This window comes from Heliangelus exortis, chromosome 4 (assembly GCF_036169615.1).
Source record: "Heliangelus exortis chromosome 4, bHelExo1.hap1, whole genome shotgun sequence".
NCBI classification, from domain to species: domain Eukaryota; kingdom Metazoa; phylum Chordata; class Aves; order Apodiformes; family Trochilidae; genus Heliangelus; species Heliangelus exortis.
In genome coordinates, this window is record NC_092425.1 from 24,763,524 (window position 1) to 24,791,194 (window position 27,671).

Genomic DNA, 27,671 nt, shown 5'->3' on the forward strand with positions numbered 1-27,671 from the left:
AGTCCCCTTTTCTTCAGACTAAACAACCCCAGTTCCCTCAGCCACTCTTCCTAAGACTTGTGCTCCAGACCCTTCACCAGATTTGTTGCCCTTCTTTGACCATGCTCCAGCAACTCAGTGTCCTTCTTGTAGTGAGGGGCTCAAAAAGATTCTGAAGATCCTTGCTGAAGTAAATAGCCAGAAATTGTTTTAGCTCTATTAGCTACAAAAGCTTTGGTTTCTGCCTTCTGTCTGCAGACAAAACCTGTCTGCTGAGACATATGAATATTCCCCCACATGGATAAAAGATAAAAAAAATCCAAACTCATTGCACTGTTCTACAATTTTGAGACATTTCTCTAACAGTTAGAAAATGAAAGTTGCAGTGGTTTCCTTTATTTAAGTGATTTAGAGTGGAGTGAAATTCTGTGATTCTACAGACGTTGCAGGTCAACTTCCTTGTTGGTTAAAATTCACTGGAGGTGCTTTATTTTGCCAGATTATATCCTTCTGTGGCGTTCTATCACCCATCCCCACCTGATTTTCCCTAGGTCTGTTAAAAAGCAATATATCCTTTCACAGGCCATACAGCATTTCTAAATTTAAAACACAAAACAAAGTAAGTTAATAAAATTAATATATACTCCATTCAAACTGTCAAACTTCATAAATTCTGGTGACAGAGAGAGTGTGGGTTTGGACCTAATAGTCAATAATATGCAGTAGTTTAAAATTGATGATATCATTTTGGATTGATAAAAACTCTCTGCATATTTTAGATTTATGACTGCTGGAAAACATATGAGCAATAATTCTGGCATCAGCTGCACAACTGCAGTAAGTAATGCCAAACTGGGAAACAACTTTACCTAACAAGAAATACAAACAAGAAAAGTATTTGCTCCAAGGGGATTCCTTATGTTAGATGTGCAGTAAAGTCTGTATGCAACAAACTTCTTCCTCAAACTGAGAACAAGATTGGATCCACAACAGAGTTTCCTGCCCCAGTGCTAAATACATATATATCCATTTGTTTGTACTGTCTCAAATGATGCACTGGATTATTCATTTTCAATATTCATTCCCAAAAATAAATCAGACTTAACTGAAGTTTATAGTTTCTTGTATTGACACTCACATATTGACATAATGCCTGTCTCTCAAACTTCCCAAAGTTGATGTCCACAGGCAAACAGAAGTAACTATTCTTGCACCTAATCATCTACCATGATTTTTCTATGATTATTTATAACAAAAATGTGAACACCATGCTTTTTGCCATATATTTTATGTATGGCTATCCTCTTACTAATAGTATTCTTCTTTTGGGAAATTTGATTTTATTTTTTTAATTAGCTTTTTCTGAAAACAACTGACCTTACTATTATTGTATATGCATCTTTATTAGCTATAATGAAAGTTTATATAAACATTTATATAAACATTACCTCCTTTTTCTGAGGAGGTAAAAATATACAAAAAAATTCTTACTTCCCCTTAATAAGTGAAATGTAAACTGTCTTTCAATATGTGAAAGAGAACAAAGATCCACTGTTCCCTGAAGGCATTTGGTAGGATAAGAAATAACCTTAAGGCAATATTGTGACTTTTGCAACTATTGCTGGTTTTGGAGATGTAGGGTAATGAAGTCCATTCCTTCAGTTTTAGCTGCCAGAGGCATTCTGACCACAAAGGACAGAGCTTGTGTTTCACATTTCTTGCCTTTCATAGATAATGCTAGAAATAAGAAATCTTTGACATACTAAATGAAATTTCATGCAAATCCCGATAGCTCCACAATTTTAAATTGTTTTATTTAGGAAAGAAATATCTAATCACTTAAATGTTGAGACATAAGGCTATTTCCAAATTTGTTATGGAAGGAGGCTGCAGTCATGGAATTCCATGTTACAAATTGGCTAATGGGGGAAATCAGGTGCATCCAGTAGCACCATGAGCATTACATACATTAAATAGTCACATTAAAAAAAGAAAGGCTGACCAGGTAGCTAGTTTTTGAGAAAAATACAAAAAAATACTGACTTACTAAAGAAGTATTTCAAGGTTAAATCCCACAGCACTTCCAAAGACAACCCCTGCTGTAAGGCAGTTGTGATCCTGGAAAATGACAAAACGTAGCACTGAATAGAGTGCACATGGAAGAGATTTGAGAAAAACTTAGCTTATTAATAGAATTATTTTCAATATCAAATAAAATTTAGACAGAAATAGAAATATGCACATTTATAAAGTCTAGAAGTTTGTTCTTATTCTGCTAGAAAAAGTGTTCCAACACCCTGAACACTAACCCTAATATTAACCCTAAAGCTAAGCCTAAACTGAAGTTTAACCCTAATCTAACCCTAGCCCTCAGCATTTTCAGATGAGCCCAAGATCATACGGGAATTCATAGACAGAATTTATTGCCATTTTATTCCCCATGGAATAAATTGAGCCTGGAACACAACATTAATAATTACAAGCTCCCTAAGCAAGTTGCCTATGTCTTTCTGAGACTATGGCATGTGTAGCTGAGAGTGAGGAGACATTGCATTCCTTCTCTAACTTACTGTGAGCACACTGCAGTGGGAAGCAGTCTCAGTGTTTTCAGAGAATATGTAATAAAAGAGCATCACTCTGACCACAGTGCTTATTTGTAACGATGCTTTCCTGCTTGAGAATCACAATGCTGTAGTTCAGGTGCAGCCTGCTAGCTACATTTCTCTTTTACTCATTCTTCCAAGACTTAAAATAATCCCAAATGAGATGAAGTGGGTCAATGTGTTCCCAAATATTCACTGAAGCAGGAAATGTAATCTCATGGAATCCTGATTGTCTGCTCAAGAGACTCCTAAAAAAAGTGGATGCTGTGCATACTTGTTTAGGCTCAAACACACCGAGACAAATGAAATTTGCTTGCATTTCACTCATCAGGATTTGGTTTTATTTTTTATTGCTATCTTGTAGATATGACTATAACAGTAATGATTTCTGTAGGCATGGATAACCACTAGAACTAATATTCCAATGGCATTAGATCCATATAACAATACAGCCAAGGTATAAAGTTCTAATATTAGTTAGTTAAGTCACAGCCTCATTAATTTAATGTACAACAAACATCCTTTCAGGAAAACCAAACAAATTTAAAGTCTTTACAGAATATTACTTAGCTGTTTGTCTAGATGAGAATGCCAGCTCTAAATTACTGGGAGTATTTGATTTGGCAATGAAGTTTTCAAGTACTGGGCTTCAGTATTTACTGGACAGGAGCAGTAGTTCAAGTTTCACTCAAACTGTTGTCTGATGGATAAGGTTAAAAATTAAAAGCCTTGGAAACTTAATTTCAGCCTTAAGAGAGAGAAGGGATACTGTTTACTTAAAGTCCCATGAGAGGCATAATCACGAAACATGAGCTTTTCCTCCTCTTCCCAAAGGTGCCTAAATTTGCATCAGTGTTCTGTGCACATTTCTCTATATCTACCCATGTTGCAAGTGCTAACCTGATGAGTTGTCAGACTGGAACACACTGACTCACATAATCCCAATACAGTTATTTCTCAACCCAGGAACCACACAAGGGATTAAAGAAGAGAAGTCTGTGTGTCAAACTCCTGAATACCTTCAGTGAGGTGAGACTGATCAGCTGCAGCCACCTCCCTTTCTGTGAGGCGTCTGTCTCCCTGTCTAGTGGGTCCCCTGGATTTCAGCAGATCCCTGTTTGAGCATCCCCCAAATAAATTACAAGAACAAACAAAACTGCTTCTGATTACATTCTAGTATTGCCACCTCATCTATCTTTTAGTTACATTTTCCACCTAGAATTAGTTTTACAAGTGTCTCAAGAGCCCCTTCCCTTGTCTCCCTTTCCCCATCGTTTCCCCACTGGTCTTCAGAATTTTGCACTGTCATTTAAATCTCAAAATGACACATCAAAAAAAAACACAAAAAAACCAAAAAACAAACCCAACACCAATGTGATGCATTTTGTACAGTCCAGGACACATCATAATCCCATCTCAGTTCCTGGTATCTAAAAGAAAATCAAACCCGTAATTGGATAAAGATTCTGACAATGTTAAAATTTTGACAGTTGGGTAATGGTAATGTGAAGTGCTGCTTTCTCTGCACGGTGGTAAATTAAAATTATCACATTTGCTCCAGTCTGTTTGAACTTCCATTTCTCACCTTCTCTGTCAATCAGAGAATGCAGAAAGGGAAATAACTTCCTGGTGATTGGACACATGGAGCTTTAATCATCTGTCAGCTGCTGTAAATCAGCAGAACAAACAGCCAAAGACTTAGTTCAAAAACTATAACTAAAGTGTCTAAAAGCAGTCAGGTTTCCCTGATTTCTGGATCAAATAATTAAAAAAATGTTTAAAAGAACCTTAAAAAAATTAAAATTGAAATTAAAGTACCGTGGGCATTCAATGATGTCACATACCTAAGGTATGTGAGTTTATAATGAACCTACATTTAGAAGAATATATATGACCTAATGGTTCATTAGACATTGGAGGATATAATGTGCTAAGGAATTTGGTTAAATGGAGGATATCACAAATTAATTTCTCTGCACAGGGTTTTTGATTGTAGGTACAATCTGTATCATAAGTTGGATTCTTACACTGGGTATTGTGTCTGAGGCCACCCAAGTCCAGCCACCTCCTTCTTCCTACCACTGTCTAGCACCAGATTTAAGAAAAACAGGTTAAGAGAGATTAAACTAAAATAGAGTCTGAGAAAGATGAGGCTTACTCAGTACTCACTGCTGCTAGCTCTGTAGATACATCTCCAATTTAAAATGGAGTCAGGAGACAAGATGAAGGAGTGGCTTCTCACCATGTCTTGCTGCTGACATTTCTGGCTCTTCTGGGGCTTGTCTTGCTGCTTCCATCCCTGCTGCAGTGCTCAGCCCCTGCTAATGAGGATGGGGTGAGCTGAGGAGAAAGTTTCCTCTGCGGCCAAGCTCTGGACAGCAGTGGGTTATTTCAATCTGACAGTTCCTTCCCCACTTCTCAAGGCCTTTTTTGTTCTCAGGCTTACCCAACATTTACTTTCCTTTCAGGTAGTATAAATGTTTGCTCATACTATTGTTTACATTGATTTTTGTGCAAAGTCTTTACAAAGTTAGATTTGTTGCTTTTTTTCATCCTGTAAAATATCAGTTCTCACAGTTAAAGGAATTCAAATAGTTTTCCTAAAGGAGCTATGATTTTGTAAAGTTTTCCATTCATGACAGAAAATGAATTTCAAGTCGAAACGACATTTAATGAATACTGACAATGCAATTAAATCTTTTCCTAAGATGGGTAAATCCCAAGGAATTCGATGAGAAACAAATAAAGGTAGTTATGAATTGCAGTTCTTTTTCTTTTGCAGAAAATGTATGCAAATTAAGAAGAAGAGATAGTCATGAGCAAAACATACCACTACATCATCATCAGAAAATATTATCTTCAGTCTTCATGAACACTCAGATTCTTTTCCCCATTGCTTTACTGTTCCCCCATGGATCAGTGGAAACATTAGAACTGATTTCTTCTCTTGAGGCATAGAAGGAAGTAGCAATAAGAAGTAGTTCTGATAATATCAGTAATTGACAAACCTCAAAAAAATATGGACGTGTGGTTAAGATAAGGCTCTCTGCTCTCCTGTTTGGAAGATTTCAAGGTCCCCTAGAAGTACTGCATGCAGGATGGGGTCTGTCCATCAAAGCAGCACAAAGACCATGGGGATGCAGGGGTTGTTTAACAAGACAATGTAGCAGTGTTATGTGATGCAGACAAAGCAAGGCAGATGCAGTTAGATCCGTGGGAATATTTATGTGCTTAGAAAATAAATGTCCACAAAGTTGATGTCTACTGTAAGAAGTTAAAATCATTCATTGCATTACCCTTCTCAAAAGGTGATTTGTCATCTAAACAATTTGTGGTTTTTAAATGTCTGTAAGAGTTGATGGGTGAGATACGTGGTAGGAAGAAGGTGAGGCTCAATGCAATTTGGACTGTTTCAAAGGAATCAGGGTAGCAAATTCCAGACCCCTGGAACTTTATAGCAAAAAGATAATCAGGAATATTTTCAAATACTTCAAAATGTGCTCACACACTTCAGACACTGATTTTTGTGGTATTCTGAGGAGAAGGGAGAAACATTACAGCTGTTTCCCTAGTAGCTGCATATACTTATACACTGAGTGTTGCCAGTCCTGACAAGGTGAGACTACAACACTAACACAAAAAAATAAATGTGAACCAAACACGAAGGACATTTTGTTTGGAAATAATAATAACAACAACAACAGTGGTCAATGATGTTTGATTATGCTACTTGGGAAACAAGACTTATCAGGGCAAAGTAAAGAAGTTGTTGCCATACAGACAGTGATCAGAGGGGTAAAAGCAAAGACTCTGGGTAATGGATCTCTACCACATCAATCTCTACCAAACAATTATGGGGGTTATTATTTTAGGAACATACTGATAACAAATGCAGAGACTGTTCATTCAATATGCTATCAGCATAAACAGATTTTTTTAGGGTCAGATTTCATTAACCTTTAAAGTATTGAAGTTTTCCTAAGAACTATTACTATTTTTCTTCAAAAGTAACAAACATACTATTAAGATAATTTGCCATAGTAAGATGTATTTTAAAAAAGTTTAACTAACAAAAAAAAGGTATCTAGAAGACTTTAAGGAAACACTCTAACACACATAAACAGTCAAAAGAAAATTTGGAATTTACAGCTAATTTTCTTGAAATATTTATGCAACTTAAGATTCTATTTTACAGTCAAATTTTGGAACTATGAATTTTTTTCACAGACAGATTATGTGTACTTGCAAATGGTGGATAATTTTATCAGTTGTAGTATTCTTTTACAGATTATTAGGCAAAGCTTAGAAACAACAACACTGAATTAAATTGTAAATTCTAATATTAGAATATTGTTTAGAATCCACTGGTTATTAATATTCAATATAGAGAATTTTCTGCTTCTTTGGGGTTTTTAATATTTTATTTTATTTATTTCCTCTGATTTCACTTCATTTTTCTGTCCTATTATAGTCTATTATTTCCATTTTATTTTACTGATTCAACTGATTAATAGTTCCTTGTAGGCTTAGATTTTGGGATTTAAAAGCTCTCATCCTCATTGGCTATATCCCATCATACTGCTTACATAGGTAAACAACAACCAGGACTTAAGCATTTCTCTAGAACAGAGACTTTGCTAATTTTCATTAATTTTCTTGATATTCATAGAAAGAACTCAATTTTTTTTATTCCTTTAGACAACTTCAGGGTCTGCCCTTCTCCAAGGTACAGAACCAAGACTGGTTGTAGGATGGGATATGAGAAATGTTGTTATTTTTTCAGTACTATCTATTTAAGTTGAAAGGCTTAGAGTTTTGTAAATAAGCACCTGAAGTAAACTTTTTTTTTTTTTTTTCCCTGTGCTGTCTGATTCACAGGAGAGAAAGTTCCCCCTGTTCTGAGTGGAGACACTTGGAGCTGCCTCCAGGGGAAGAAAACCATGAAGGTAAGGAAATGGGGAGCTTGGGGGACACTTGGTCACTCCTCCAGCAGCCCTCCAGCCAGAGGAGGTGTGGAAGCTCTGTGCACAGACCCAGGTACCCCCCAGCTGGATGGCCCTGCAGAGGGCAATGTCACTTGAAGATGGCACCTGCTGCAGTGCTTTTATTTTCATTTTCAATTTTTTTTTACTTTTTTCCCACAAATTTTCCTTCCTTGCAATTAGAAAAGGATGCAAGAGCTTAACCTTTGGAGTTGTGATGGCAGCAGCATTCCTTAGTGATACTGTAAAGGGAGCAGAAGGAAACTGATTCAGCCCCAGAGCTGTTCCATACTGTAACTACACCTCTACCTGGCAACTGGGACCAGTGGAGTTGGTGTATGTCATGAATGGTTACTTTGATGGACTGTACCCCTGTGACACTGGACAAAACCAGAAAGAGCAGGCAGTAAATCCATCAAATGGATTCACATTGAAAAAACTGCAGACCTTGTCAGAGGGTGACCTATGGGTGACAATATGACCAGTAATTTTATCTTTTGTGATTTTCTTCCCTTTTCATTAGCAAAGATTAGTCTTAATTAACCACTAGCTGTTATATCAAAGGGAATTAGATCACAGAAGGAAAGAAAGCAATACATCAATTATAATGTATTTGATGTAATATTTTCTCAACAAGCCGCTGAAAACTGTTTTCAAACTATATATTGGTAGTCAGAGCCTGAAAAATAGAAGCCTCCTGTTTATTTATTGCTAGAGTCTTGCAGATTACCTGTTTTTTTCCTAAGTCATATGAACATCACTTTCAGGACTGCCTCAGAAAAAGGTACCTGGTTATTGACAAGCAAGCTAGAACTGGTGCCCAGCTTCAATAATAAATACAAAATAGTCTTGCCTTTCCTACAAAGAAGCATCTCCAGTTTAGGAGGCAAGTGAATTTGAAGATGATTAAGTGAAAATCTGCTCAAAGATTTAAGAAGGATTTGACAAGAGAAGCAATTTTCCTTTGAGCTTGTATTCAGCTTTGAATTTCACTAGAACAGAGCTTTCATTTCACAGGCAGTCATTCACTGCACACCCGAGCTTTAAAATTTAATGAATGCACCCTTTGCAGGAGACTCTGGCAATAGCTCAGATGTATTAGTAAGTGCAATGATGTCAATCAAAAGAAGAAAAAGGAAGTGCAAGTGATGTCTTTCATTGTTACAATCATAGAAATAGTTCCAAAGATTCTGTATTTGGAATTCCAGAACTCTTCCCTATTTTGACCAAAACAGAACTGGAAAAAAAAAAATTAAAAATTATTTTCCTAATTGCACTAGTTACACTAGAGTAATTAATATGCATATTTTAGATAAAGTGCTGCCAATGGTAATTTAAATTTTGCTACTCTAAAAAGTAGCCACAACTCGTATATATGTAATAATTTCAGTTAGTGTTAGTGTTCCAATTAATATTTATATATTGCAACAACAGGATTTACAAATGCTAACTGGGGTCAGCTTCATGAATACAGCAGGACCAAGGAAATGGGCTCAGTCACTGGGAACAAAAGAGTAGAGAAGGAGGCACCTAAAGCTTTGCAGAGGGCAAAGAGGCTTCAGGGATGTGGATGGAAGGTATTGCTTTCATGAGCAGCAGTGGTGTGTGACTGGTGTTGGGGAGAACTGTGTCAGGAAGCAACACAGAGAGGTTGCTTTGGAGAGGTTTTTCTGGAGGGCAGAGCCTGCCCCAGGTACAGCCATGGGATTTCAGCGCAGTGCTGGGCCTTGCTGGCTTGTACTTTGTGATAGTTACTGGCACATGAAGGTGCAGGTAAACCTCACCTGTATGATCCCTTCCTCTGTCAAAGCACTGACTGCATGGCCTGTGGGCTCAGGGCTTTTTGTGTTGTACTAAGAGCTGATAGAAAGAAAGACAAGTTTCCTTTGCAAGAATTGGCATGTGTGACACATGAAGACATTTCAGGTGCTGTATTTTTCTGAGAATCCTGATTGATCTGAGGTAGATGAAATTGAGCTGTTTCTATCTTCTCCTTGAAGTTAGGATGCCAAAGGCTTTGCAGGTTTTAAAGGTTGAGTTTTAATAAGGTACTCTGGTTAAGAATGCAGAGCTGCTACACAAAAAGGAACAAAATATGAGTTATTTAACCTCGAGTTACCTTGCCCACTCTATCCTTGTGCAATGGGTGATTTTCTTTGTTTTGGGTCCCAATAAAATACATGGTCTCTTACGTACTTCTTGGACAGGGCAGTTTCTACCACATCTGAGTTTGTGGGTGTGGATCTGCTCTCTTCTGCTCTTAAGCCTCAATCTATGCTGTAGATTCCCTGCTTGCTTAATCTCTCCCCAGCCTGCTGTACATGCCCGTACCAGCAGAGGAGGTGCAGCCCCCTTGGAGGTGCCATGTCCTGGGGTTGTGTCTGACTGAGAGAAAAGCCTTTTGTCTGTGCTCATCTTGCAAACAACCTGTATCTTCCATCATAAGACCCATGACAACTAAGGGCAGATGGAGGGAAAAACTATAGAGGTGCATTGGTCCTTTTTTATTTTCATTTTTGATAAAATGATTTTATTTATTCCCACTCAAGTTACCTTTAAGTCTTCTTGAGCTCACATTTACGTGGAAATAATGGAAACTCATAACTCACATTTTTAACTGTAAATAGTCCATGTTATTCAGTTTCATGTTGCCTGTTCTCTTTTGCTTTTATAGTCCTAGCTTGCTGTGTTGAAAATAATAACTGAAATAATCGGTACAGGAGCCACAACTTGAAAAAATAAAGTTGGTTTTTAGTATGAGACTTCTACACTCAATTTAATCTCTTTATCAGAAACACTATGTACTCTTGATCTTGCCATGTCATTTTTGATTAGGACCTTGAAGGTGATGCTGATAATGAGTGCAAATACGTGCCTGCTGGAAGCAAGAGGAAAGAACTCAGCCCAGCAGTCTCTGAAAGTGAGCAAATTGGTAACTAATCAATTACTCCTAAGTAGGAAGACAACTACTTTGCATAAGAAAAGATTCATGTAAAATACCATTGTTGCTTTTATAACATGGGATTATTCATTATTATGTATCTCCTAAAGCTGTAATCCTAATTACATAGAAGGCTACATGTCAGATCCACAAGCCAACTTCTATCTCCTCTAGTCCTGAAATATTTACTCTAAGGACATGGGTAATTGTGTAGCAGTAGTTTGGTTTTGGTTTGGGTTTGTTTTGTTTTTTGGGGTTGTTTTTTTTTGTGAACAATAATCAGATTTGCTTTTAAATTAATGTTTTCTTGAAACTAAATAGGATAAACATAACAAGAGTTTTAGATAATTTAGAGCAATGAACTGCTAAGGAGATAAAACATCAGATCTAAGCAACATTTTCTTAATAATTCTTGCTGAATCCTGTTATGTTGTGTGGGATCAAGAAAAGCTGTGTATTAAGTATAGTAATTAAAAAAACCAAAACAGAAACACTAGGACATAGTTACTCTTCTTGAATGATTAACCATACTAGAAGAAAAACAATCAAATACGAACAGATTTCTGGTGCTTTGGATTGTATTAGATTTAACAAGGGAATACTATGGTTTATACTTATGTACAACTTCTGGTTATGAAGGGGCTTATCTTGAAGATTTAGTACTGCTTTTTGAAAAATGAAATTAATCAGAAAACATATTCTATGTTTGAATGTTACTTTTCATTTTAAGGTGCTTAAGAAGCATTATGTCTATGTAGAAGCTAACAAATTGCTCTCCAATTCCCAAAGTTACTCAGCAACTGATAAGTGATCAGTGTTTTCTGATTTGTGCCTAATGCACACACAGCTAAATACCTTCCTTAATGGCTCTCAGTATGCATCTACTCCTCTCAAACTAACAAAATAGTTGTACTTAAATGTGCTTGTATATGCAACTTAATGGGATCACAGTTTGGAACATTTGTACAACTGTATAATTTTTGGCATTTACCTCTATAGTAGATGTGGTATTTGGTGATGGACTGAAAGGCCATAGGAGCCAACAAGCTATAACTTGATGAAAAATACTGTCTGTAAAAAGAATGAAGAATGCTTATTACTAGTTTGGATATAATTGCAATAAAATTCCCATCAAAACTGAAGACTTTGTACTGCTACTCCATAGGTGTTTTCTAGGTTTTCATTGTTGGTAGCAACCACTTATGTTGTATTTTTTCTTCCCCTCAAATTACTTAATCAAACTGATTTGGGTTTGGAGATTGATTCTATATTTAATAATAAACCAGTGCTGACTCTGATAGCAGGAGGCTATCTGTTTTATTTACCTTAGTTAGTTTGTGTATGAGGCATGACCCAGCATTCTATAGCAGCATTTGTAACCCCTGTGATAAAGTATCTAGTTCACAATATTTGCTTTTAATCCAGCTGAGAGGTGATGGTGGCATATAAAGTAAATATACTGGGAGCAATTTAGAAAGTCAACTGAATTTTCTGCCTTGGTGATCTGAATTAATTGTTTTCTTGGTTGTCTTCTCCACTAGGGATCATCAGATACTCTGTTTTATGGCTGTCTAGAAATGGAGAAACCTTCTGTTGCTGAGGGTAATAACACTGAATATAGGTTTAAGCTTAAACAACTGGAAGCATCCTCTCTATACAGAGTATGGGCTGAAAGAACTCTTCCAAGCCACTTCCCACGATCAATATTATGTAAAAGCTTTATTTTGTGTTCTCCCTTCTAAAATTACTGCAGTTGGGTTCTTTGTGCAGGCTGCAGCACTAAGGACTGAATGCCAGCAGTTCCTGGCTTTCTGCTTTTTATGTTACTTAGCAGTAGACTTTTCAGTTACTTACCTGGATACCATATACTGTTGCCTACAACTAACACAAGTTTAAATAAAGGTTTAGCTGAACATATCACATCTGAATGCAAAAAACTTTTCTGGGGAGAATAAGACCTAACTCCATTACTTCTCATATGGCAAGTGTGGGCACCAGGAAAGCTTGCATGAACTGTAAGCTGCAGTTACCATGAGATAACTGAGAGACTGGGATATATCAAGAGTACATTTATCTGTAATTCATCTACAAATTCACTGACATAATATTATAAAACTACATATTGAGTGGTACTCTCGCTTCTAGACTTCTGACACTACTGGGAGACTGCTGCTTGCTTTAACCCATCTGCAAATTGTTCTGAAAGCTATTCTGTATCAAGACATTCTATTATACATCTTCATTTATCTCTATTATCCTGCCTAGTTTTTTGCCTTTATTAATGCATGACACACTAGGGCACCCTTCGGTGCTGATTTATATTGGTGTCACAAAAATTGCGACCCGCAAAAAAGGAAATTTCCCTCCCTCAAAATGATGATAAATATCTACTTAAGCCTGTAATGACATTAAATGTTAATGTTTTCTTGAAATGAATCAGAAGAGGTATTTGAAGGAAGAGTAACCCAGAAAGCTCAACCAATTGAAACCAAAGTCTCCTAATGCACTTCTTCAGGTATCCCTCAGTGTGAATGACACTTGAAAGTACTAAACCACTTCAGAAAGAAAAGTGATGATACTTCGAGAGGCCCTTAAAGGAGCAGCAAATTATGTGAATTTTCAAAAACATCTAAGGTTTGGCAAGAAAGGAACCCAAAAGACCCTCAAATGAGGGTTTTAAGCAGGAGACAGGTTTTATATGAGATACTGGACACTTCGGCTTATTTTGCATTGGTTACATGCAATGCCCTTCTTATATTATGCAATGCTGGTGAAGAGCTTTTGGTAATCAAAATGGTTTTTTTTAAGTTCATACTAAACAGACACCCCATAGGCAAAGAGGTGTAGGTTATTTGTGTTTTCTTTGTGGAAGCAATTTCTGGTGAGGGAGTTACAAGAAAAATAAATGTGGGTTTTAATTCTCAGTAATTCCTATCTTTTATCTACTGGTTGGCCTGCTGGTGATGATGAATACATCCCAGAAGAGCAAGAGTTGTAGTCCCTGTATTTGTTTTCTTTATGGCTATGAACACTAGAATGTGAGTAACCACGACTTGTTTGACATAATGTACTGATGTCTTGAGACCCTTGAGAAATCATGGAGATTTCTGATTTCTCCTAGCAGGGGTCTCTGTTTGGATAGAGCTTTTGGGACCCAAAGACATTTGGATATTTAAGTATGTAGACACAAGTACATTTTTTGGATCCCTTAAGGATTCCTCACCTGGCAACACTTAAACATGAATATTCCTGTGGTGGCTACATCTGTCTGCCTTATCTGCTGTTATCTGTCTGCCTTTATTATAAATTATAGTGGCTTTGTTTACTACCATGATGCACTGGCATGAACAATTTCATTGTTTTAATCGGTGACCTAAAAAGTAGTCAAGATTTGCTGAGACATCTATGCCTGTGGCTCACACACTTTTTTGGTGAACCAGTCTGCAGAAGGAGCTGTATGCCCACCAGGAAATCTTGCCTGCCTTTGAGGAAACTTACCTGAGACAGCTGAGCACTGCTGGGTTAAGGCTTTTCACACATGTGATTACCCAAGGATACCATTAATGTAATCAATTTTTAAACTCATGGCATTTCAAATGTTTATCAAAATTCTCAGAACTTACAACAATTTCTAAGTAACTGAACTATGAGGGTAAGTTTGACATCAACCTGCAGTTGTTTCAGGATAGAAACAGCATTTTAAAGCCAATGAACTGTGAGTATATCCTGCTCCCATTGAACAAGAAATGATGGATAAATGCTTACTCTGCCCTTTCTATATGCTCTTTTTATGTAAGTATTCGTCACGTAAACTGGAGATCCTAGGTGAAAGTAACTGCAGTGTGAAATGGAAAAGACCATTCTCCTTCAAAGGGCAGGGGTACTGGGCTAGGCAAGCCCCCTCCTGAGAGATGATCACCTCAAGAGGAGACCTGCAGAGAAGCTGAGAGGCTGCTTGGGTCAGGCAGCCAGGGGAAACACTGTGTGTGAGGATAGGGAGCTTTGGCCTGGGGCTGGACACCTCTGGGGTTAATGAAATTCTCTGAGAAAAGTCACAGCTTGATCCAGGCTCAGTGGCTCTGGCTTAAAAGCAGTGAGGCAGAGATGTAAGAGGAGAGCCTGTAAAAAACAGAGCATCTGAGCTGAAATTAGCTGATGAGGATTTAAAGTGCCATAGCAGTAGGGCCACCAACGTGCCATGACTCTATCCAAGAAGGAGGTGGGGGAAAGAATTGGTTCAAGGTAGCTGAGGAGAGCTGAGTAATTATAGAAAAGGAAAGGCTATGTGCTATCCTACACCAGGTACAATTATTCCTAGCTCCAAATACCTTGACTAAAGAGAACTTTCTATTGACACAGATGGCCAAATCCAGCCTCAGTAGTGAGATGATTTATTACCTGCCATCAGATGTGCTGGGAGTAGATAGCCCTCTCAAGGGTAAAAACTCACCACAAGTTTCCTCTATTACTAACAATAAATTCCACCAGCTTTTACTAAAGATAATGTTTTCAGATAAGAAGTAAGCAGTTCTCTTCATTCTGCAAAATTACCCAATTGCTACTAAAAAAACATACTGTTACAAAAGGAGCTATACCTGAGCAGGACTTGTTAACAGCTCTTCTTTACATATAACGTAAATCTGCCTGTATTCTACCTTTAAACCCAGAGAATTAAACTTCTGCATCAAGTGCTACCGGAGGGGAAACAAATACTCATGGAAGTGTGTGCTACAACCTAGATAAACTCATATTTTCCACTGTTTTTGCCTGAAGCACTCCTCAGTAATGACTTACCTCGAGGCTTTTTTCTCTCCAGAGTAAGAATCCTAAAGCAAAAATATAACTATTAGAAGATAAAACAAAGCTTTCCAACTTGAGAACTTCTGAGGCTACTTCATTACTGTTTATACTTGCTAAGCATTTTTAAAATGCAAGGCAGAAAGGCTAAATAAAAGCCAGAGAAATATTCCCTATTTAATTCAAGTAGTTTTAGAGGGACAAATACACAGCCTAGTATTACAGAAGTTACTAATCTCAAATAAAATGCATTAACCTGTGTTAATGCACTATACAAACCTTCCTTGAAAACATGGAAAGATGCTTCTTTCAGCATCATACACTTATTGGGATGTTAAAAAGTTTAAAAAATTTAGGTTAAAAAAATTGGATTTGCTTATTCATGTTAGCTGCATCTTGAATAATAGTATAGCAACCTGGAGTGAATGGAGGACATGGAATTTAAATGTTTAGCATAGGTAACATTAAATAAAAAAACATTCTGTGCGTGTATGTCCTCCAATAAATACTGGCTTTATGTGACAGTTTCAGTGAATGCAAAAGTTTTTTGACCTTACCTTTCTTTATGGATGGTGTTGAGTTTGGTTTGCCACACAGCAGACAATGAGTTCTGAACTTGCACAGCTCTTAGTATAGGATGTATCCACACTCCAGAGAACATACACTGCTCCTGTTCATACATGGACTGCATGTGGGTGAATTTCTACTCTTGGATTTGAGAGTTTCTAGCGAGAATCAGAGAATGGCTTGGGTTGAAAGGGACCTTAAAGGTAATCTAGTTCCAACCCACCTATATGGGCAGGGACACCTCTCTCCAGACACCATTCCACCTGGCTGTGTTATCACAGTTCCAAAATTTTTTCATTAAGAATGAGTCAGTCTTGTGTATGTATGTGTCTGGGATAGACAGAGGATTGTCAGATAGAAAAATCTGAATCTCAGATAAAAAATACAGGGGGTAAAAAATCCCCAAAACCTTACCAAGTGCATAATTTCTTCAATTCATATTAGAGCATGCAAGAATATAACTATATTACATTTTCATCACAGGCAAAAGCTATAGGCTGTTTTTCTCTTGGACACAGTTATTCTAGGCAAACATAAAAGGCAAAATGATCCCCAGTTGAACATATATTACAAGAACTGAAACAATAACTACCAGAGTTTTGACACCGAGGTCTGTTCTGGATCCTTAACAGGGCACTGTACCTTGTACTGGACCCTGATATTGATGCATTTAAAGAACTCTGTGCTACCATGCTACCACTTTGAATATCATCCTTGGAGTATTTTTTTTTTAGACCTGTTATGTTTACAGTTGACTCATAATGTGCTATGAGTTTTCCATCTCATAGAAAGAGTTTCCTCTTTCCAGCATTCAAAACACAGAGTTCCCTCTGAAGTTAACTTTCCTATTGAACCATGTAAGTATTTTTTTATTTGAGTTGCAGCACACATTCTACCTGGGCTTCTAATACAGTATTTAACAGCCCCCAGGCTTGTTTTAGGCATCTTGCTATCTGGACTGTTCCTTTTTTCATTGTTTGATGTGGGATTTTTATTTGTTATATTAACTGCCTTCATTTCTACACTGCTGCAGCTTATTAGTTCAGATTTCACTTTCACTGTCCTATCTGGAAACAGTATTAATGCTACTTTGGTTTAGTTGCTGTTATAGAGGAGCTCTCCCATGAATACCTCTTATGCTGGTATTTATGCACTACTCAAGCTGCTACTTTTAAATTCATTGTTTGAGATCTGCTAGTTCTTCCAGGAGGCAGTCATGTATCATTGGAATTCTTTGCACCTCATCACAAGCTTACTTATTCTCATTAGGATGTGGTCTTGAAATCTCTCATTATTACTACCTGTCTTAAACTTCAGTTTTTCTATTGTCACTTCCTGATTATTATTGTCATCTTTATCAGAGGTCACTAGTACAGTTGTAATTCTTTTTTAGTTTGTTTGGTTTGGGTTGGGTAGAGTTTTTTTTAAATTAGGTCAGTGCAGACTTCCAATCATGGAGACCTACTGCAATGCTGCTTCTCCTCCTGTCATTGCAATCGTTCACACACGGTGCCACTATGTCACCTGCATATCCTGCTATGACACCCTCAAGTCAGCAGCCTGGTGACAGTGCCTACTAATTATTTATTTCCCCACTAGGTCTTGGAATGCCTGCTACTCCATGACTATTGTTTGATACTGCACATTCTAATTCTTCCATCCATTTCTCAAGCTTCTACCACTGACATAAAGCCCTTGGAAATTTGTCCCTAGCTTCCCCACACTGGTGCATGCCAGTCAACTCACATCACGGGGAGTCTGCTTTGCCTTCCCTACACGAGGAAATCTTCTGCCTTCTCAGCTAACAGCCAATGCACCTCTGAAAATGCTGCATCTCCCTTCACAGTCCGGATCATTCTGTACCAGGTGTTTTGAGTTTGTCAGCTTTTCCTCAGCTTCAAGTTTAAATGCTGCTCTACTAATTCCGCACTAGCAGTCTTCCTTTCTTTTTGTGTAAGATACCAGCTGTTCTTCCTGCTTTTTCTTATCCTAAAACACTTCTCAGTTCTTAATAGATTGGTATTTTCTGTAGAAGGAACAGTTAGAACATTAGATGAAATGAGCTTTGGAAAGTCTAGTCACTCATTCTCATAGTTACAGACATTCCTTTATCTTGAATGAAGAAATTCCAACCTGATTTAATTCCTGTAATGCCAGTGACAGTGAACTGAGACTTTAAAAAGTACCAATAGAGAGGAAAAGAAGCAGCAGGTCTGAGCTGGAGTATCATGTGATTCTTCTCATTTCCTGAGCCAGGGAAAATACACTATGCAGGCATATGCAAATGTTTATGAGCAATTCATATAATACAAGATGTGTGCAGCAACAAAAATGGCATTTTTAAATGGCATTAAAAATTCCTACATAAGCTTTTCACAAAGCTGGGTGAACAAAGAAAACTGGTAACTGCTCTAACTCCTGTTCCATTAGACTCATCTGTATTGCTTTATAAACATCATTAAGGATAATACATCCCTTCTGCTGCTACCCAAGGAAAAAAAACCCAAAACATGCTGGGGATTACAAAATATTGCCCTCATCCTCCCATTTGGCCACCAGAGTCAGATTAACAGGATCTGAGTTCTGACTGATCTAAGCCTTCTTTGTCTTCAAGATTCCACAAAACACGTTGAATTAAAATTTTTGGCATGAAAAAGAGATGAGCTGGCAAGAAATACACTTTGAAAACTACTAAGCCAGGAAAAGATGAAATACAGGATGAAAATACGTGAGGTGATCAGAGAAGATACATACATATACGGTTCCAGAGGAAACTCCAGGCAAGGTGCCATGAAATCATGAAATTATAGTTTCCATCACCATGGTATTCCTCTAAACAGTAGTTGAAGAACTGATGATACTTCAGTACGGTTCTAAAACGTCTCAAAACCTTGCAACAAACTACAGATGAAAACCACCACCCTTTGCATTCATGTACTGAAGTTAATGAGGAAGTCTTAAAAAAATGCCCATTTTAATGAAATTTATTTAAATTCTTAAGCACACTATATTCACAACTTTTTAGCACTTCCCAATGAGGTGTTTACTGTATGTTTCTATAAATTACACATTCATTGCATAAACTGGCATTAATTTCTCTATCTATAAATTATCACAAAACCAGATGAACCAATGAAAGATTCTTGAAGACATGTAATGTTGGTGGGCAGACAAGATCAGTAGCAGCTTATCTTCATGGTAAGCAACTCTAAATCAATCCTCTTGAATTCATTTAATTAAGAAGCTGAAAAGACAGAAAACATGATTAAATGCTGAAAATTGCATATAAAACATAGCATCAAAATTATATGAAAAGAATAAACAAAGACTTGAAAACATTAATTTGAAAAGTCATTTGACATTTGTGTAATAATCTCTTAAGTTTTTACATACCATTTACTAATTGCTAAGCAGGCATGAAAGACGCAAAATAAAACTTGAGTGAGTGAAAGTTAAATTTGCCTATTTAAAAAAAAAATTTTAAAGCACTTCAAACATCTGTTCTCATTTAATCAAGTTCTTCATCTGCTCTAACTACTTAAATGGAGAACTACCTCTCCCAGGATGTTTCAGATTTATTATAACATTCTTCATTTTCTGTTGAAGTTATCCCAGAGCAGGGAGGGTGTGTGTGTATCTGTGTGTATATATATCTATAAATATATATTTGGCAAGGCTCTGTAGGGTTACAGACTCTTAAATTTTTCATGTTTTAATAAACGGACTTTCAGATGACATTGATGCTTCTTTACCCCTGGAACAAAACTTGTTATTTTTCAAAAGTAGATATATATTGTGTGTCACAGCTTTTTAAGTACTCTATCAAAGGACAGTTATCTCATCAATTGGGAAGTGGGAAAACAGAGAGAAAGACTTGTGCATGACTACAGACTGAGTTAACTGTACAAACACAAAGGCAAGGTGGCTGGAGGGGTTTTTTCACTGCCTCTAGCTTTGCATGGAAGAACTTCCATCTCCCTATAGATATGCAGCGTGCTCTAGCATACATGTTCTAGTAATTCCATCAGTTTTCTTTTCATGGAATAATTAATTAATCATTACAAAACATAAATACAAGTGCCATAAGCTTAAAAGACTGTATCAGTAAAAAGATGTTCCCTGCTGCAAAAAGCTGTCAAGCTTATTAGGCAAGACACACAAACCAAGGCAAAACAGATGGCAACTGGCTGGGTGCTGGAGGGTGAAGTGCTTATTTAAAAGAGAAAACTAGCAAGAAAAATTGCATTAAAGGGTGAATTGTCAAGTGCCAAGCAGAGAAGCAAGAGAATGCTCAGCATATGAAACTAAAAAGATAACCCAGACCTAGGATAGATGTGTAAGGCCATTAATAGGAAAGAAACTGTGAGGAGAAGAGAAATGACTATTGACAGTGAAAAAGTGACAAGGCCTGAAAATTAAGCAATAATCAGGCAGGAAGCATTGATAGACTCAGGAAGGGTAAAAGACTGAATTATAGAACTGTATAGAAATACAGTATGGCTTTGTCATTTTAGATAAATATGCTGCTACCATAGCTATTGTTTCTTACTTTCTGTCTACAAGTGAACTGCATCTTTAGCAGCTAAGAGATATCATACAGAATGTGGATAAGGTAAACACTCCAAAGGTTATATTCAAGTTGTATGAAAGTTATATGGAAGTTATAAAACAAGCTGAAGAAGCTAGATATACAAAGAAGGAAAAAGCCTAAGGTGGAAAACCACAAAAAGCCACAACACTGTAAAAGTCCTAAAACAGAAGTAGCCAAAAGAAGGGGGCAGGAGGGATTGGGGGTTGAGCAGTTTCTGAAAAATCTAGACTTAACCAATTGGACAACATCTGTCAGGGTGGATATGCAAAAAGGAAAAAAGAAACCATTCCCTGTTATGTAAAAAACGAGAAAGCAGAACAGGAAAGTCTGGGCAACCTATGCCCTTCCAGACATTAACTAGCTGGAAGTTAGTAGAATAGGTAGGAGTAAATGGTAAACTGAAAGATTCACAGGAAAGCCACAAAAGCAACAAGAGGCATGCTTAATGATGGTAATCACGGGGGGAGGCCCAACTGTTTGCCATGGAAAGATGCCCACACTTCTTAAGAGATTTGCTATAGGGCCAGAGACCTGGAATTCAGATCTCAGATTCTTTGAAGAATTAGAAAGCAGCACTGAATGTGGACACTTCACATAGAGAGAAACGCAGGGGTCTGAGGATATTCATTAATTCAGCATACTGGGGCATGGTTTAGATGAACAGAGGAGACTGAGCTATTTTGCCTTTCATTTCAATGAACAGCTTCTTTGCTGAAGAACACAGAGTTCAGCCACATAAAGAGAAGTAGTACAGAAAATGCTCAATGTAAGAGGCTTTGATAACTGTGTATTATTTTGCTCTTTTAAAGTAATATTGATTTCTGTTGGTTTGAAGAAAGTAGACTATTTTGCTGAGCACAGGTCTAGTGGTGAATCTTGGTATTTATCAGACGTATATTTACATAAACTTTAGGTGAATCAAATTGCTTATGCATGCAATCAACATGGAACATCTGAAATGTTGTTAGTAGTGCTCACAATTATTAATAAAATAGACTTTATATGTCTGCAAATACTATTTGTTCTAGCTGCTAATATTGTACTAATATATATCCTAGAAATAACCATTCCATTTTATTCACTTGCATTTAATTTCAATTGCTCAATATTATACAGGATTTCTTTACCAAAACTAATTTAATTACAATGAAGGCAGACATTTCTTGTATGGTCTATATTGTGCATCTTAGGAATATTCAGGCTCTATATCTTTGCAATTTGTCTGTTCTTGTTTCACAGAATCACAGAATTGTCATGGTTGGGAAAGACCCCCAAGACCCCCATGCCCAACCATCAACACCCACACCCTCTCTCCCAAAAAATGAAATAATTATTTTTTATAGTAATTATTTTATTATAGTTTAACTAGAAACTTTTTACATTACTGTTTTTAATAATACCCAAATACAACAGCTACAAAGGATAATCTGATAATAACATGCTCAACTGCAGGTACCAAAAATTCATTAAAAAGCTATTTAATGAAAGCTAGTTAATGAAAACTTATGTGAAAACTTCTAGTATCCAGCTATTCATTAATTTAAATTCAGATTAAAACAAGAGTAAAAGATAAAATATAGACTTGAAAGAACTATTGGAAGTGTCAACAATAATGAAACAGTGCTAAAAGTTTCATCTAAAAAATGAGGAAAAGAGAACACAGGGCATATAATAGGCTTCAGACAAGGCTAAAAAACAAACAAAAGAACAAAAAACCCATAAACAAACATTAAAAAAGTAAAGAAACTTTTTTTTTAACATCAGTAAACAGTGGATAAGTCTTCTGTCTATATGTTCTCTTTAAGAAACTGGGGTTGGTAATATCCGCATTCCTAAAATTTCCAGTAATGCAACATTGTGCATTATAGTGATGCCTTTTGTTTTGTTCTTATCATCCTTCCTTGTTCCTTTAATATTCTGTGTGATTTTTAGACAGAAACTGCCTAAAGTGAGATTTCCAGAAAGCCCTCCAAACTCTCTCCTGACAAGCAAAGCTAACTTAGAGTCCATTCTCTTGGTCTCTCTGTCATTCCCAAGTGTATTAGTTGACAGATAAAATTCTGTGTAGATATTACAAAATTTTATTGCTAAGTCACTGAGTATCTGATACTTAACATATCTCTTATTCACTTTAAATATTGGGGTGAGAAGTCTCCCAAAGAAGTTTCTCTCAGATACCCAGAAAGCATTATAAGGGGAAAAAGTTCAGTAGTATAGAATAGAATTATTGCATTATCTTTCAGTAGTTAAAGACAGCAATTAAAATGAAAGTTTTATCAAACGAAAAATCTCATCTAGTTCCCATAAAAAGGTGGGTTGGTAGAGGTATGAAAAAGCCCTGTCATGGTAAAAATGTCTCTAGGAAAGAGATCTGTTACATGCTAGCTCATCCATCATGACTGTGTTCATGCAGTAAGTAACCTTTATGATGACCTCCATTTTGCCATTCCAACGCTTTATTATATAAGGGCTTTTTACCAGCATATTAATTAAACAATTTTTTCCCCAACCCTGGCCTTCAAGAAGAAAATTCTATGGAAGGAATAATAAAAAACTTAACAGGAAAATTAATGAAAAAATTGATACAAAATGTTACTCTCCTTTCCTACATACATGCCTTCTAAAGAGCACTAGTGCTCCTCAGGACACTTTTTTGCTGTCACAGGAATTAACACTGACAATGGCATTACCAAGGTCAAACAGCATTCCCAGTACTTTCATTTATACACATTAGAAAAGGAAATAAGTGTCTTTCCCTAATTTTTGACTCCTGCGTTTTGTTTATCCACCTCTGTTTTGATTTATATTCACTACACAGAGGTCACTAGAGAGAAGAGGATACACAGCAGGTTGTGTTACTGTTTCAATTTTTTTGGATGCATGCTGCTTCACAGAGGACTTATTTCCTTGTTCAGTGCCAGATAACACAAACAATTTTAGTCTATTTGACTTTTTCTTTTTTTTTTTTTTTTTTTTTTTTTTTAAATTAGGACATTGAAGTCAATGCTTGAGATGGTGCATAAGCATTAAAACAATTTCAGTTTTCTTTAACTGTTGTTTTAGGCATGCCAAGATAGAGATTACTTCTCTTTTTCTGACAGATCATTAGCATGCATTGTTGTTAGCAGGCAAAGCTTTACTAGCCCGAGGACAATTTATCACAAAGACTGATAGTTTCAAGGTGAAACCTACAACCAGTGCAAGTAAAAAGACAGACATATTTAACATCTTAAGATATATCTACAGTGGGATCAACTGGTGGGGCATGGAACTCCTTGGGATATTCTAAGAAATTCAGAAAAAAGGGTATAAAATTGTTAAAATGTACAATATTAAAGGGGGGAAGAGAAAATAAGAGTTTAGATACTTGGTCCTCCTTAGAGTTTTGCATGTTCACTTCATTAAATTGGGTAAGAACTATGCACATAAACCAAAGAGGCTTCTCTTAAGAAACATTATAACATAGTTGTGAAGATGACATGGTTGAGATCACTGAAGTGTCAACGAATCAATAATATGTCTATTTAAAATAAAGCACCAGAAAATGGGGTCAGAGCTACCCAAGAGAAACTTGATAAATTCAACACTGGAAAGGACTAAATAAGTAAATTATACATTTGGGAAACTAGCATATGAAATTTGATAACAGCAAAGCAAAAGGATCAGTTATAGTGATGGTTTCCACTAATTCTGCATTAAATGAGGATTTAAGATTGAATTATCAATTTCTTCCTATCAAAACATGAAGAATCTATGACTATCCAAGTAAGCCTGTAAGCTATTGCTCAATTCTGGAGGAGTGGTAACATTATGAAAAAAATAAACAAAGAAAACTGCAATAACAGCTAGCCAACTATTAAATGTTTCTCACTGACTTATCCATCCACAGTGTTCATTCTTTTATGAATTTACTTTATATGTGTTACTGATATTGAATCTGCTTAGTTCCTTAGAACAGATTTTAGTTTATGAATCTAATAATTCCTAACACTAACAACATGATGCAGCACTATCTCTTTTTAACAGGGTTCTGCTGAATTGCTCTTTTTAGTACTACTCTGGATTCTCTCAAACTTTACGATATTAAGAGGTGGACTTATTTTCCACATGCATTGCATATATAAGTAAATTTCTTGAAACTAAACTTTTAATAGAATTCCCAAGTCCTCTTTCTCTTCCTCTTCTCCTACTCTTGATCCTTGATGTCCTTTATTCTTAGCATGGATACTAACAGAGGAGTACAAAATCTGCATGGATCTAGACACTTGATTTGCTAGACACTGCAAAGAAAAGATGTCTGATATTTCACTAAATACAGATTCAATTTTGAAGGAAAAATAAGAATAATAATAGTAAAAAAAAAATCACAAAATAAATCTATCCGACTGAAAATAAAAGCCAACCATATCCTGAGCTGCATCAAAAGATGTGGGGCAAGCAGGGCAAGAGATGATTCTTGCCCTCTACTCCACTTCTGTGAGACCCTACATGGAGTCTTGTGTCCAGTTCTGGGCCCCACAACATATGAAGAACATAAACATAGAGCTGTTGGAGTAAGTCCTGAGGAGAGCCACAAAGATGATCAGAGAGCAGGAACACCTCTCCTATAAAGACAGGCTGAGAGAGTTGGGATTGCTCAGCCCAGAGAAGAGAAGGCTCTGGGGAGACCTTGGTCTAGTGGGAGGAGTCCCTGCCCATGGCAGAAGGGTTGGAACTAGATGACCTTTGGTCCCTTCCAACCCAAACCATTCTATGATTCTATGATTCACAAAAGCCATGCAAGGTCTGGAAAATGGCACAGCCATAGAAGCATGTTGTTAATAGGTGATAACATTTCTAAGATGAAAGACCTAAAAGTGAAACTAGTACAACTGTCAGGTTTTCTTTAGTAGCTGTTAAATTGTGTGATAAAGAACACAACAACAACAACAACTGCTTTTTTCTAACAGAAAACTTGCTATAAGAAGATGCAAGAGATTTCACACCACAGGTTGACATCCTTCAGCAGCACTTCTCAAGTGACCTAGAGATCAAGCTCATAATTCCTTCTTTTAATTATAAGCCTTAAGCTCTTAATGGGAAGTAAGACTATCTCACATTTAGGAAAACAGATCCTGTCTTTGACCCCACGTCAGTCAAGCTGGAAGGCAGTCCCCAGAGAGGACGCTGAGAGGCCATAGAGATTAACCCAGATGGCAAACTACTAATACCATACTGATGTAATCTTACAATATGATTCTATTGGGCCTTTTGCAGACCCTTTTCATAAGCAGAAATTAGTAAAAAGCAGAACACTTTCTGTGCACATTGCAAGAAGTTTCCTTGTCTTGAGTACGGTGCTATTAAAAGTTAAAATGATTCTAAGGTGACCTAACCTAAATGTCAATTAATCTGCATAATGACATCAAGCTCAGTAAACAAGAAAATATTTCTAAAGGCTCGCAGGAAAAACTAATAGAAAAGTTGTATATATTAGAAAAAGGCTTCAGAAGGATGAATCTTTCATGGTGGAACATAACAGAATATAAAGCCGGCTGCTACTTAATCACAAGATCTAGTTATAGAAATCAACACTGAGAATTACATAAGAAAAACTGTAGAAATATTCCTCACTTGATTCTTTAGCAGTGGCTGTAAAACCAGTAGAACTCTTAAAATTAATATTGAGTTCTTTTTTCCCCTACTTATTTCAAAATACAACTTTCATAATCTGCTGCACTCTGTCGCTTCCATACATTTTAGTTGACGTCATCATACCAGATCTTTCAGCAAAATGTTACTATACCTACATTGTCATACATGTGATCCACTTACTCTTCCATACACAGTAACAGTAATGCAGACTAATATGCTTTGAAAGATTAGTCCACTAGTTTAAAGAAATCACTTTCACTGGAATAAGGAAAATCTCATCTATTTCAAATGCATTGTGGGCAACTAGACAGGGGAAAACATTATTCATGCATACTGTATCTTTATTGTAAAGCCCAGCAAAACATTTTAAGACTATGTTAACTGAAGACATATATATATGTTATATATATGCATATAAATGTACATATACATACATAGATTGCTACAGGGAAGTTTAAAAGGAGGAAAGACAAGTAGAAGAGCAGCACAGTCAATACAACAGAATTTCTAAACCCAGACAATAGAAAGAAAGGAAAAGTACTCTTCCTCATTAAAATATTTAGCCAACCTACAAAACAAAGCTTTGAGAGAGAAAAATCAAAAGTCTCTGTTTTGTCTCACAAACTTGATGACTCAGGAAATGACATTTTATTACTTTTACTTCAGTAGCCTGGTCCATCATTACTATATCACTAAAGATATGCTTAACTGCACCTTTCCTTTTCCTCTAGCTAGGCTAGGTACCAGAATCACAAGCAAATTCTACGGATTTTCTATTCCTGACAGGCTGATATACATACATATATATACATATATATGTGTATATACACAACAGATCAACAAGATGTGAGTCAGAAGTCTAGACTACCTCTGTGGATGAACTCCCAGCTGAAAGTATCCACCAACAAAAGGCAAGAACTGTATTTTCTTTACTATTTTTCTAATTGTTAGACAAACTGTAAGTGTTTAATTGACAGCTGTACATAAAATGATTAAAGACTGTAATTTGTAAATGGTGTAGCTGAAAAAAGAAGAGAGTACACTGTACACTGGTTTGGTGATCTTGTGCCCTGTATATCTTAGTTATAAAGATACACAAATAAATATCTAATACAGTTTTATAAACTCAAGCATGTTTTCTTTTGCATTTTTCATGAGGCACTGCATATGCCACACATCTGTGCTCAAACCTATTTAACTGGTCTGCATTTAACAACCTCAGCTTTCCAGTCCTTTTTTTGTTTGCTTGGATTAATCACCATTCTTCTTGCTTCTTCCAGGTCCCATAGACTTCAGTGGTAACAATTAAAGACTTTTTACCTGAAAGCAATTAAACTTATACAAAGCTATTAAAATCAGTAAGATGAGAATTAAATGAGATATCACCTGTATGGGTAGCCATGGTATTTGGAGCGAAATATTGACAACAGGAAGCTGAAGAAAAAGACCACCAGACCCAGGCCTACAAGACAAATTACTGGAAAGAAAATATTTCTGTTTATTATCACGGAAATGATTTAAAACTGGAACATCTACAAAGAATATTTTGTATGTCAGTCATTTATTGAGAATTTTGA

General features: G+C 36.5%; 1 protein-coding gene across 3 annotated transcripts in view; it reads right to left on the bottom strand.

The window, feature by feature from the left end:
- Nucleotides 1-18,837: 18,837 nt before the first annotated feature.
- Nucleotides 18,838-27,671, bottom strand: part of TUSC3 (tumor suppressor candidate 3) — a 112,867-nt gene continuing 104,033 nt past the window's right edge. For 2 of the 3 annotated variants that reach the window (XM_071743457.1, XM_071743460.1), the window contains 2 exons: nt 27,481-27,571; nt 18,838-19,113 (listed from right to left, as the gene is read on the bottom strand). In XM_071743457.1, coding sequence (XP_071599558.1) covers nt 19,098-19,113; nt 27,481-27,571 — 107 coding nt within the window. In that variant the 3' untranslated portion in view covers nt 18,838-19,097. The remainder of the gene's footprint in view (nt 19,114-27,480; nt 27,572-27,671) is intronic. The other variant, XM_071743459.1, reaches the window with a different exon arrangement.